Genomic DNA, 13,859 nt, shown 5'->3' on the forward strand with positions numbered 1-13,859 from the left:
TTCGAGTGGTAGGCCGCTGCTGAGTATATTGCATTCACCTGCCTGGCCATGGTGAGATTAGAGTCTAGATATACTCCCAGGGTTTTGACTGACTGAGATACAGGGATGCGAGTGTTGTCGATGAGAAAGGAGTCATATTGTGATCCCGTTTTTCTGATTGTGTCCAGAGATCCGATGATTAGGAGTTCTGTCTTTTCACTGTTAAGACATAGCCAATTTTCAGCCATCCAGGTCTGGATGGTGGCGTAGATGGAGTTGAGGGTATTCTGGTCAGCCTCGTAGTCTCCTGTGAGAGGGATGAGGACCTGCGTATCATCAGCATAGTTGGTGTATGTGATGCCCATGGAGTCTAGGTAGTTGAATAGTGACCTTGTGAAAAGGTTGTACAGGGTGGGCGAGATGCAGGATCCTTGTGGAACTCCACATTTAATTAGGTGAGGTTGGGCGCAGGCTTGGACTGAGAAGACCTTCATTGCTCTACCACTGAGTAAGGAGGAGATCCATGCAGGTGCATTGGGTGAGACGTTGGCAGCCGTTGAGAGGTGGTGGCATAAGGTGCATTGGTCGACCAAGTCAAAGGCCGTGGATAGGTCAAGGAGGTAGTAGGAGGGCAGGTTTGCCTGCATCCCTGAGACCATCTATTTGGTTCTTGAGGTCCTGGGCGGTCTCTGTTCCATGGTTGGGGCGAAAGCCTGACTGTCTGAGACCTAGTAGGTGATGGGTTTCTAAATATTTTTGGACTTGAAGGTATGCTGCTTTATCCAAGATCTTCAGTAGGGAGGGTACCGTGGTGATGGGCCTGTAGTTCCCTGGTGTTTTTGGATCCAGTGTAGGATTTTTCAGCAGTGGACACACCTAGGCTTCTTTGAGGCAGGAGGGCACTTGGTTGGATTTGAAGGAGGCGTTGATTAAAGCAGTGAAGATGGGTGCCAGTTCGGGGGCACTGTCCTTGATGAGCTGGGCCAGACATGAATCACCCTTACAGTTGGATGGCTTAATAGAGGTAAGTATAGCTAGGACGTCCTGTTCTTTCATTTCTTGGAATGAGAATGCTGGAATTTCAGCTGGTGCGTTCCGTGTAGGTCAGATAGTTGCTGGTTTAATGCTTTTTGGTGGCTGATGATTTTTTCTTGTAAGGTGTTCAATTTGTTGAGCATGGCTTCTTGGATTTTGTTACACCATTCTTTGTCTTTGGTAAGGGAGTTTGGTGGGGGGGGGGGTGGGCGTTTCCAGCTCTCTGAAGATGGCGTAGATTTCATGGGATCCAGATTTTGTGTTGGCTATCCTGGAGTTGAAGGAGTTGGCTTTGGCTGATTTGATGGCAGTTTTGCAATATTTTTGAAGGCAAGTTTCGTGGTGTCGCTGTTTTTATGTGCGCAGCTTGAGGAGTTCAGGGGTGAACCAGGAGTTGGTTTGTTTGGTGGTTTTTCTTTGAGTAAGTGGGGTAATGGTGTCCACGGCTTGAGATTATAGAGTTGTAGGTGGCGGTGAATGGGTTGTTGGTGAATGGAGGCTTGAGTTCAGGAACCTGGAGATGTGGTAGTAGTCTTTCCTTTGCTAATTGCTTGGCGCTTCTGGTGAGGGCGGGTGGCAGTGTTCTGGGGGTGGTGGAGGAAGCTCTGGCGCAGTTGAGGTCGAAATGGATGATGGAGTGATCTGACCATGGAATGGGGGTGATGGCTGAGATAGAGAGAGGGCAATTGTGTTTGGAGATCCAGTCTAATGTGTGTCCTTTATTATGGGTGGGTTCTGTCACTGCTTGTTTGAAGCCCATTATGGAGAGGGCACTGTTGAGGGAGTCTGCATTCCCATCTGCGGGTTGTTGAGGCCGAGATTCATGTCTCCCAGGAAGATGAACATGGTGGATTTCTTTAGGTTGTCCCAAGGGCGTGGAGGAGTGCTTCTTGGAATTCTGCGACCGGCCCCGGTGGGCGATGAGTGACATGGGCTGTGATAGTGCAGTTGGGTGAGGGGTTGATTTTGATGATATGTCTCCCTGGATTCTTCCGATGGGGATGGACTGTTTGGCGATCACTGCAACCCCTCCTCCTTTCTGTGCTCCCCAGTCTGGTCTAAAAATGGTGTATCCATCGGGCAAGGCAAGTGCTGGCCCAGAGGCTTTGTGTGGCCAAGTCTCGCTAATGAATAGTAGGTCAAGGTTGGAGTTACAGAGGTCGTGGATGTCGAGGGCGTAGGCTGGGAGCGATCGAGCATTGATGAGAGCACACTTAAGCATGGATGAAGTGCTTGGGGTGGCAGTATCGGGTGTGGGTACTGTAGTATTGACCTTTTTGGCAGCAACAGTCATGGGGGCAACCATATTGGGAGCCTCAATCGTGGGGGCAACAGTGTGGTCATCATCATGGGGGCAGCCATATCAGCAGTAATGGTAGTAGTAATCAGGCGGGCATCAGTATAGGCATCAACAATCATGGGGGCACCCATCTTAACAGTAGCAGTGGCAGCAATCAAGGGGACAACCATATTCACAGCAGTGGTAGCAGCAAATCAATGGGGCATCAGTACAGGCATCAACAATCAAGGGGGCACCCATATTAACAGTAGCAGTTGCAGCAATCAAGGAGGCAACCATATTCACAGTAATGGTAGCAGCAATCAAAGGGGCATCAGTACAGGCATCAACAAGCATAGGGGCACCCATATTACCAGTACCTACAACAGCATCTATCATGGGGGCAGCAGCCGAAATGCATCTTGTCGACATGGGGGTGATGGCGGCAGTGGAGCGTGCATGTTCTGATGTTCTTCCCGCATTTTGTGCACTCCGGATTGTTTTTTCGGTAACACCGCGTCGGGGTTGAGGTGTCCTGGTGGATGCCATAATTTGTGGGTGGGAGTGCCTGCCATGTCTTTGGGGGGCGTTGGACGGAAGGAGGCCTCCAGGCTGGGGTGCCTCAGCAGGTGATTCAGAGTGCAATGACTAGGTGCCTTCCCCATGTGTGGGGAGGCGCGGTGGTGGCAGGGTGGGGGTAGGGCAGCCCTGCGCGGGATAGTGACCGGGACGTCAAGGGCACTGGAAGAGAGGACGAACCTCGAGCATAGGTGTTCGTTTCTGGAATGCTGCGATGGAGGTGCAGAGGGGGTAGGCGGGGCTGCGGTGCGGGCACATAGATGGGTTAATCTTCCCACTAATATGGAGATACGCCGCGGAGGAGAGGAGCTCTTACCTTGCTTGGGGGTACGTACCCTGGAGCGGCAGAAAACGGATGAATTATGGGTGGTGTTGTGTGTGGACTCATTGTAGCTCTAGACCACTCTCACACTTTTGTTGAGACTAGGGTGGCCTCCGGAAATCCTTCCCTACGGGCTGATTTTAGAAAGCGATCTTAACAATGCACTACTATGACGCGGAAAGTGTTAGTGCCTAGAACAAAATATATGAGTGCCAAGATATAAGAAAGCTTGTTCTTATAGCTTCATGTGATTAAACAATATACGTAGCTCACAGAACAAAGTGAATGCTCTCTTGGCTCCAAAGTGATAGGTATTGCTATTGTGATTCGTACATCATTGAGCAGGGATTACTTATTCACCTTAAGTACATGCAAATCTATCGCGCTTTACATTAATGCTTACCCTGATAACTGGGCTCTACATGAATACCTCAGAATTAATTTTAAAGATGTAGACATGGATACAATATTGGGAGCCAGGTTAAATATCCCCAGATTCAACTGAACATACATGCTGTGTGCTTCTGCCGTGGCGGAAACATTTAAACATCTTGTACTGGACTGTGAGAGCCTACTGCAAATACGTAGGACAATGACACTGGCACATGGCAATCCTGAACCCTTTACTGCTCTCAAAGATTCAACATGGGAGGCATTCTTCCATGGGAATGACTTTGGCCTGATTAGTAATATTACCAAATTCTGGATAACTATGAAGAATATTCTTAATTTTAAAAAATATATATTTTTAGCCCTTCATTTTTTCCCTTTACTTAGAATCATGTATGGGTTATATTTTACTAATATTATCTTGATTGTCTCGATAAGTATTTAAATTAATTTAAACATGGATTACTTGTATAAAAAAAAGCCTTAATGGCTATAATTTATACTAATTAAAAAAAGTGGTGGAGTGGTCGACGAGTGGAGCAGTCCTGCAGTCACTCTACTCTATGCTGCTTTGAGCAGAGTCTTTCTACTCTGTTACCCTGCTGGCTGACTGGAAGGAGCTGGTGTTAAAAGCCCAGTCTGGCCGTGGAGCGGCCGCGGAGTGGTCGACGAGTGGAGCAGTCCTGCAGTCACTCTACTCTATGCTGCTTTGAGCAGAGTCTTTCAACTCTGTTACCCTGCTGGCTGACTGGAAGGAGCTGGTGTTAAAAGCCCAGTCGGGCCGCGGCAAGACGGCAACGGAGACCGAGGAGAACGAGGAGCGTCGCCTCAGAAGCATTAGATGCAGACATGACGGGGGGCCGTTACAAAATAAGGAGAACGAGGACCCGGCTGGTCGGGATGACTTTCAAGAGTCTAGAGGTAAAAAGAAGCTAGATACAGGCTCTGAGCCATCCCCGGTTACACTAAGACCAAGACAACTGCGTATAGCTGTTCTGAAGCCCCCATTAAAGCTACCTCTAAACATCTCCAACATCCCTAACACCACTAATAACACTAACATTACGAATAACCCTACCGAATTGTTGCACTCTCCAAATAAATTAAGCACTACCCCTGTTAGTGCACCCCCTATCCTCTTCAACATTCGGGACTCTGAACCCTTGGCTCAACCTGCATTGGAGGACAGGCGAACTTTTGAGAGCCTTGTGCAGAGGGGGGAGAAGGAGGTGGGGTGTGTACCACATGCTGAATTTCCTGAAAATGAGAAGAAGTCTACCAAAGGAACTAGCAAAGGTGCCAGCAATATAGACTCCATTGTTACTGTGGTGCCCTCTGATGTAGATATAGTGACTACCCTCAAAACTGGAACCATCGTCCCCATCACCAGCCTAAACACCACGTCCAAGCTCCTAAATAACATTAAAGAGAACGACAACAACCCCCCAACCAAACCCCTCACCGCTCCGCCTCATGACCCGGGAGACATGGGAGGCATTCTGAGGCCGCTGTCTGCCGCAGAAGCGGTGTCTTCAGGTGGGTCGGTGCCGGCTGCGGCGACTCCCGCCCTCCTCGGGGGGGGGGGGTGGTGGTTGCGGCAGTCGTCCACGCGCCAGAGGAGAGACGGGGCCATGGAGAGTTGGGCAAGGGAAGTAGAGGGGAAGCGGGTTCGGCGCCGTGGTTGGAGCCCCGGCGGGGAGAGGACACGGCACTCTGTGATCCTGGCGCCGCCGCGGGCGTGGAGTTTGTGGGGGACGCCGTTGGCAACGGTGCGGGTTGTGGAGCGCTGGAGGAGGAGGGGGCTCCCTGCTCGGTTTGGCCGATGGAGCAGCCGACGTCCCCAGCAGAGGAGGGGGAGAGGAGTCAAGCCGCGACAGAGAAAGGGGCTGAGTTCGCTGGCCAACAAACAGCAGGAGTGGCCACTGACACCTGCTGGCGGCCCGCATGTACTGCGGAGGCCAGGCCAGTCAAAAGAAAGGAACGTGCATTAACAGCACTAAAGCACTAAAAGAATCTGAACAGGGGGAAATCTTCCACCAAACCCTATTACAGAGGATCAAGTAAAAAAAGTAAATCACTCAAAGTACTGCCCCACAATCAGGTGACAAACTTTTTTAAAAAAAAGGGTGTAAGCTCCCCCACACCACAAAAAGAAATATCGGATGGAGAGCTTTTGGAGGGGTGGGTGGCGGTTGAAGAGTCTATTTTAAAAGAACAACCATCCAATAGTCAAGAGGAGAGGGGAGCTGTTAAACAGAGGACTGGGAACATATTGCCACAACTTGAAACGCCAGTAAGGTGGCACTTTGGGAAACCCTCCCTGGCCTCTCCTATTCCGCACCTCCCTGCACTGACGGCAGGTGTGCCGCCCCTGGGGCCCAACCAGACCACTAACAACTTAAAGAGTACCCACGAGTCTTTGGAGGTGACGGAGGAATCGAATGTGTGGTCTCAAAGTGGGCACCCGCACGAGGAAACCTCTAGCCAGATCCATCCTGGCCCCCAGAAGGCTTTGGGAAGTCCCCTGGGTCGTAGTGCGGCCTCGAATATACCTGAAAAAAGCCTGGCAAAGACACTGCCCAGAGGCGCCACGGGAAAACCAACACCGGCCCACGAGGCGTGCCTTACCCCAGGTAGAGTGAGGACCGACAGAATCGCATTACACGGGAGTGTAAAGGAAACGCCGCATAAGAAAATAGACCTAATGGGTATAATGTCCACTGTGACGATCGCCCTAACTCCTTTTAACAAACTATACGAAGCACTGAATGACTCTGTGAAAGATCAAGATGCAATCACGGCCCTTATACACACCAAGTTATTATACTTGGAAAAATACATATTGGCTAAGGAAGTGTGACAAGAAAACACCAGAGACCAAGGATCATCGTGCTCTCTGGACCTGGAGCGGAATACACAAGGAACACAGACCAGTGCCAACTGTTGGAACAAAAATAATGACTTGGCACTGAACATGGAGGAAAAAAACACTAGTGCACAAATGAGTATGAACGGCCAAACTAAACCTAGCGATCTGCCACCTGGTGGAAAGAAAGCTACGCCCATGTCAGAAAATGGATGTATTAACTTAGACTGCTCAGGAATAACCCCGATCGAAGCGGAAAACTAAATGTACAAATACAAAACAGAAAGAACTTGGAAACTTCTTTAACAAGAAAGTGAAACCAGTGGAAAAATTAAATTAAAAAAAGGTACTAGTGCCGGAAAAAATAGAAGCCAAGAAGGTAGTTCTAAAGATAACAACCCCACCAAAGTTGCCATGAAAAGAACAGCAACAGCGAGACGACGAATGGGAACGAGTGAAACCTCCAACGCAAAACCACCAGGAAAGGGTGAATCAAGGAAAAGAAAATTCTCGGAGAAAGTGGAGGAAGAGTTTAACTCTATAGAAGCCTTATTAAATCTAAGTACATATACAGTGGAAGATTCAGAAACAGACATCCCATCTCATAAGACTAGATCACATACTGAAAGAGTGGCTGAGAGTGTGTGTAGAGGTGAAGTAACCCCAGCCCCCCACCCAGGGAGCCAAAGAGGAAGACTGCACAGTACAGATCAATACAGACATACGGAATGAAAGAAAAGGAAGCCCTCTAAACCCCTCACAGCTAACGTCCTAAAGACACGAAGAGAGAGCAACTCTCCTTATGACAAACGCAACGATGATCTAAGTACTGGAGACAAGAGGTCTCGGCAGAAAGAGTCCAAAACCAGGAGGACTCCAGAGTATTTTTCAAGCAATAGTCAGCGAAATAAAGAGAGAGAACGAAGCAGGGGACGATCGCCGCACGAGAGCAATAAGGTATGGAAAAGGAGTAGAATGAACAAACGCATCAAGACGGATTATGCCATCTTCAAACTGGAGAGAAGGTGTGAAAATCCAGACGACTTTAGGTTGTGCAGGAACACTATGCTGTATATCTTTGAGCAAATCCCAAATTTACGACTCTTGACCTCTCAAGACTTAAAAATTGTCGAACCATGTGAGAAAGGACGGAACGATCAGGCCTATATACACATATCATCATTATTAATAAACAACATCTTGAAGGCTGAGAAAGAAAACCTCTGGTATTTGGGATATGAACTGAAGGAAATTCAGGCCATTCAAAATCAGAGGTACCATCGGACGCATAGCACCTCAGTGACGAGATCCCTAATAAGAAGAAAGAGAATACCGTCAGAACAAAATCACCACAATAAAGATAAAGGAAAGCGTCGGCCGAGTCATAAATCTTACTCGACTCAAGACAAGCAAAACACACATGGCCCCAATAGGTCGAGGGAAAGGAAGAGGAGAGAGGAGTCACCACACCTAGGTCGTAAGAAATACTCCGATGGTAACCGAGCAATAAACCCGGAAAGATGGCCAAAAGGACCGGGAGAAAAAATAAGAATCACAATTGCTGGAAGCCCCATGAAATTCTCTCGAGCGGAGAGTGGCACCGAAGCCAGAAGCCCGGTTAGACAGCCCAACAGGAGGTGGATATCAAATACACGACAATATGCAAACAAAATCTAGCAATTAGTGGACAGAAAACCCCCGCCGAGCCAACTGGTGAAGCAATCGCCCTTGATAATGGGCTCATGGAACACACAAGGGTTTTCCCACTTGACGGTAAGCTCCGATGTTAATCTAGGAGACTTTGATATCTTGTGTCTACAAGAAACGTGGCTGCTGGTGAAACCCTGCCTTGACGGATACACTTTGACCTTCACCCCGGCAGAGAAGGGAGACACAGGAAGGCCAAGGGCTGGTCTTGTGACCGCTGTAAGATCGGGATGTGGCTTAGTTCCCAGGGCAGAATTACATCTCTCCCCGCTTATCCAAGGCACTAGATTAGAGTGGCAATGGGATGGCGTCGGAACAGGGAAGGAAAATTCTCTACAAAAACTGCTAGTTATCAATACACACTGGAATCCGGCAGAGACTACTACAGATCAATATCTAGAGGCTATCGACAACCTCCTGGAGAATGAAAGCGAAAGCCAACAACCGAGCCTCATCATTATAAATGGCGACCTAAACTGCACAATGGAGGTTGAAGAGACTCCCACATGCATGAGATCTACAACTGATGGGGACAGAGCTAAACGATGGGGTAACCTGATGGATAAATGGGATCTGCATAACTTGCATTGGTTATGCTCTAAAGAGAACAAGAAGATCCCAACATGGCAAAGAAATCATCAAAAGGGAACTATTGATCATACTTTTGTATCGAAGGCTTTACTGAGCATGATAAAGTCTTTCAATGTGGTGAAAACGGACAAAAGCGATCACAATATCTTAAAAACGACCTGGCACCATTATGGGCCGTCGCAAGAATCCATGCTACAAGGCTTGGAAGCTAATCCGAGTGGCAATCGCCTTAGGTTAACGGCAAAAGCCATCAGTGAAATAACGACGGTTTATAAAACCATCAGCAATAAGTTTATTGATAAGACAGTTGGAGCTGCTAATGCTGATTACGTGCCGCTATTGGAAATTTACCGCAGATCGAAGCAACAAGGAGGCCCTTCGCACTCAGTCCACAGACACAGTTACAATAAGGAACTGGTAAAGCAACGAGCTGCCTTGAGAAAAATCCAGAGAATGGCAAAATCCAGTGACTCAATAAACTTGCAAGCAAAATACCACCTTGCGCAACGCAGGTATAAAAATTGGGTGAGACATCAGCGTGCAAGTCTTCTACAGCAAGACGCAGAACAAATGCTGCGTATACTTTCAAAGAAAACCAGCAAAGAATTCTGGTCTTTGATTCATACGAAAACAACAAGTACCCAGACCAGCCTCCAGAATAGCGTCAGCGAAGAGAAATGGGTGGACTTCTTTGCGTCGCTATATAAAAAGGAGGACAGCCGGATATCGAACATCCGGAGGTGCCAAGTGACAAACTGGGAAATACCCTGTGATCATGATACTATTACATCAAAAATTACGAAGCTAAAAAACTCTAGAGCGCCAGGACCGGACGGCATCTCCAACATAGATTTGAAGACCAATGTTGTAACTTGGGTTCCACTAATTAGGCAGATTTTCCAGAACTGTAACACTTCTAAATCTGTGCCTCCCTCTTGGAAGACTTCAAATGTGGTCCCAATCTTTAAAAAAGGAGTGAATGAAGATCCGAGAAATTACCGTCCTATAGCGCTCCTGGACGTTATCGGGAAGTTATTTGGCTCTTATGCTCTGGACGGCCTGAACAACTGGCTAAAGGAATCCAACTATAGAGATCAATTCCAGACGGGGTTTGTCAGAAACATCGGCACCTCAGCAAACATTCTGGTACTATGCTCCTTGAAAGCAAGAGTCCAACAAGGAGCGCCGAGAATATTCATGGCCTTCGTCGACCTAGTGCAGGCATTTGATTGTGTGAGCCGTGAGCGCCTGTGGGACAAACTAATTGGCAAGAACTGCCCAGGGAAAATCTTATCCCCAATAAGAGCTCTCTAAGAAGATACCACCATGAGAGTCCGGCTGAATGGGGTAGGGGCACTGTCAAAGGTTATCCATACTGCCCGAGGAGTAAAGCAGGGCTGTCCCTTAGCTCCAGCTCTGTATAATGCCTACATAGCAGACCTGGAAGATGACTTTGCCAAAACTCGGTGCTTTCCCCCATCATTAGGAGGAGAGAAAATACAGAGACTCCTCTATGCGGATGATATCATCCTATTAGATCAGACAGCGGTGGGGCTCCAAAGGCAGTTGAACAGTCTCCTTGTATATCTGGGAAACAACCATTTAGAACTAAATAAAAGCAAAACCAAGATCATGGCCTTCGAAACTACAACTCGAACAGCAGGCAAAGAAAAATGGAGCCTAGAAAACGAAAAAGTTGAAAATGTAAAGAGCTTTAAATACTTGGGAGTGACGCTAAGTAACAGCCCCATGGAAATTCCAATGCAGGAGATGCTAATAGCCAAAACAAAGACCTTGTCATGCCAGGCACGGACAATCGACATGAAATACGGAAAGTTCTCATTGATTCCAGTACTGTCTTTCTTTAAAACCAAGGTCATCCCGAGTATAACATATGGAGCGGAAGCAATGCCACAAATCCCGAGGCAGTTTTGGGACAGGTTGGAGGGCCAATTTTGGAAGAAGGTGGTGGGACTGCCAATGTCTGTTCCCATATGTCACATCAAACAAGAACTCTGCCTACCATCTGTGAAGGGGACGGTGGCGAGGAACACCCTGATGCTCTTCAGGAAAGTGATCATGGACTCGTCAGTGCCTGTATTTGAGATTCTGAAGAACAAACTGGCCAGCGGGAAAAACAAAATACTAGCATCATGGGTAGAACACTGTGAAAACCTGTTACAAGAGGTGGCCCTCACTAGAGCAATCCTAATACAAAATCCAACGAAGGTGGTGAAAAGGCTGACCGAATTGGACTGGATCAGAACGCAGGATAACGTTGCCTCGTATAAATCAAGTAAAACCCTTCCGAAAAGCCAAAAGAGAGTCAACGAAGTGAGAGGGTACTTGAATAAATTCCCGGACAAAAAGCTGCGTAACACCTTCCTCAGAATCAGATTGAACCTCTTGAAAACAAATGAGATCTTGGCCAGAAGAGGAGAGGTAACCACGGATAAGTGCCGGTATTGCAATACCCAGCAGGTGGAATCTATCAGACACCTTCTGTTAAAGTGCAAGGGTACCCACGAGGCAAGAGAAATCTATTTAATGAAACATCTGAGCAGTGTAACTACAGCTGACGAAGAGGACTGGTGGAACGACTTACTGGGGGGGAAAAACCGAATGGTCAGTGGCAGTGACTCTGTTCTTTAAAAAAATTGGACTAGTACAGGAGTACAAAAAAACTGTTCAGGCGCGAAAAGGACAGTAACGCAGTAATGGAGACAGGCGTAAGCTGAAGCCTAAACTCTTGCTCTCGTAAGCTAGGAACTCCTGAATTTAACTTGGATGGAACGCAATCTAATCTAATTTGGAGGGATGAACCTTCATCTGCTTGTCTGTTTTGTAAAAATTGTAAAATTGTATTACAATTAAATCAAATAAAAAATAAAAAAATGTTTTAAAAAAAACAATGTTTTAAAGTTCTTTTTTTGCTGGGATGAATGCTACAAGTACAGTGCATTGAGACACAGGGTAAAGAATGGTCACTAGCATTGTTGTGTGTGATCAGAAGATTGAACCAATGTTAAAGATATAGGATCAGTCAAGCAACCCAATACCAAAAGCATTGTACCCAGTAAAGTAACACAATGCCAACGACACAGTATCAATTAAAGCAATCTAGTTTCAAAGGGGTGGGTCCAATCCACCGAGTTAAACAGTCCGATCCAACCCATGGCAGCACCGTGGGCCGTGGGTTGGATCGGACTCGGTGGATTGGACCAAACCCAATGTGTTACCTTACTGGGCCAAAAGACACTTTCAAAATTCTGTAACCGACAAAAGCAACAGGACCAATCACCCAAGGGTTAGAACCAATCCAAGGCTAGATAAGGAACTGGGGACAATAAACTACACTCCCCTCAGGCTGCAAACAAACAATAATCTAATTGCCTAAGATCTGAATCCAACTTAAGGCAACTTAGTAGCCAAAGGACGTGGCTAATCCAAGGAATTCTGGTTCCAGAGAGCTAGTCCTAGTTTAAGAGACATATTGCCAATGAGCCAGAACCCACTAACGATGACCCAATACTTCAAAGGCACAATACTGTATCCTAGAAACAAAGGGCAAAGAATAGGTCAATCAAAGTCATTGGCACCCACCTTGGACCAATATAGCATGCTCTTGTACCAACGTGCATAAAACTATGTCCCTTACCAGACGACGTGTGTTTGTCTGTAAGCACTCTGTAGACTTTATAGGGTTCTGAGATGTCCATCTGGCTGCGTTCCGGGATCTCCTTAAAGTCTGTGCTTTTGTTTAGAGCACATCGCAGACGAGTCTTCCAGGTGGAGGGGTCTGCTTTATCCGTACCTTCATGAAACTTCCTTTTATATACAGCCCAGGCCTGGAGGAGAACACAGTAGTAAGCAGGGTAGGTAAAAATATTTCGGAGAATTGTTTTTGTTTATCGTATTTAGAGCCTGTGCAAAATGGACCGACAGTTTTCATAACAGATTGCAGAAGCTGCCCTTTGTGTGATAAGGAGAACCATTGGGATAGTTACAGAGACCCTGAACAGCTGTTCTACCCGAAGGGCTGTTCTCAAGCCACACTTCTTCCGCCAGCACTTGAGCCCAATGTTACCACTGGATATAGAGATACTCAAGTGTCACCTTCAGAAGCTGCTTAGAAACATATCCGCAGCAAACGGGTGCATCAGGCCTTCCCCATCAACACTTCAGGAGTCGCATCTGCCCTTAGTCTCCTCCCAATAAACTTCCCCTCCCAATTCTCTTCCAGACCATGTGCCAATAGGCCACCAAAATGGCAGATATTGCACTATGCATAACCAATTTACATTACTTTACATGGCATATTCCATACAGGGCGATGCTGGCGGAATGGTGGATAATTGAAAGGGAATCTTTGAATGGTTACATTTGATGCAGTAGACTACCCACTCATGGGATATTCATTGTCTCAACGTTACAACTTGAGTATGCTGGATATCGCAAGGTGTTCAAAGGCCATTGATGTCTCCGGTCCTTTTGTATTTCAGAATATGATGAACTCAAGGAAGGCCAAATGGCCTCTGCTCAGTTGAAGCCTGGGTCTGGTTAGCCATTGATGTGGGAGAATGTGACAGGACTAAAGAGGAAGAGCTTAGTCCTGGCTCGCTTAGAGTTCATGTGCTCACAGCTAGGCCTCTGGTGGCCGCCTGTGGGGGTTTGTGTGTGTAGTGTAGGGTTGTAGGAGATTTTAGAGGAGAGATGGTTAGTCAGCGGTATAGGGGAGCAGGCCTTACAAGGCAAAACAACATGAAGCCCTGCAGTCCTAGCCCAGGCCCTTTGCAGGCAGGTCCCATTTTGCTAGCTCGGAATGCCTATGATATTCTCTCTCTCTATCTCTCTCTCTCTCTCTATCTCACACACACACACACACACACACACACAGATACATTGTATTGCATGTGCAACAAAACAAGCACCTGCAAGCTAGCATATGAGGGGAAAGGGGCAGTCTGTAAACTCCAGTCAATTACTAAACTGCAGCTATTTTGGGACTGAGTTATTTTGGCTTGCCCGTGCGTGTGTGGGTGCATGTAAGGGAGTTGTGTGTGAGATTAGCAGGGGCTGGAAGAGTGCTGCTTGACGGATTGCTGCAGGGT

The 13,859-nt window shown here is 47.2% G+C and overlaps 1 protein-coding gene across 2 annotated transcripts in view; it reads right to left on the reverse strand.

Moving 5' to 3' along the window:
• LOC138580445 (interferon regulatory factor 4-like) overlaps nt 1-13,859 on the reverse strand; it is a 134,013-nt gene that overhangs the window by 104,877 nt on the left and 15,277 nt on the right. For both annotated transcript variants that reach the window (XM_069651003.1, XM_069651002.1), the window contains exon 2: nt 12,407-12,596. In XM_069651003.1, the coding sequence (XP_069507104.1) occupies nt 12,407-12,596 (190 nt within the window). The remainder of the gene's footprint in view (nt 1-12,406; nt 12,597-13,859) is intronic.

Source organism: Ambystoma mexicanum, chromosome 3p (genome assembly GCF_040938575.1).
Source record: "Ambystoma mexicanum isolate Mex_15411 chromosome 3p, UKY_AmexF1_1, whole genome shotgun sequence".
In the NCBI taxonomy this organism is placed as follows: domain Eukaryota; kingdom Metazoa; phylum Chordata; class Amphibia; order Caudata; family Ambystomatidae; genus Ambystoma; species Ambystoma mexicanum.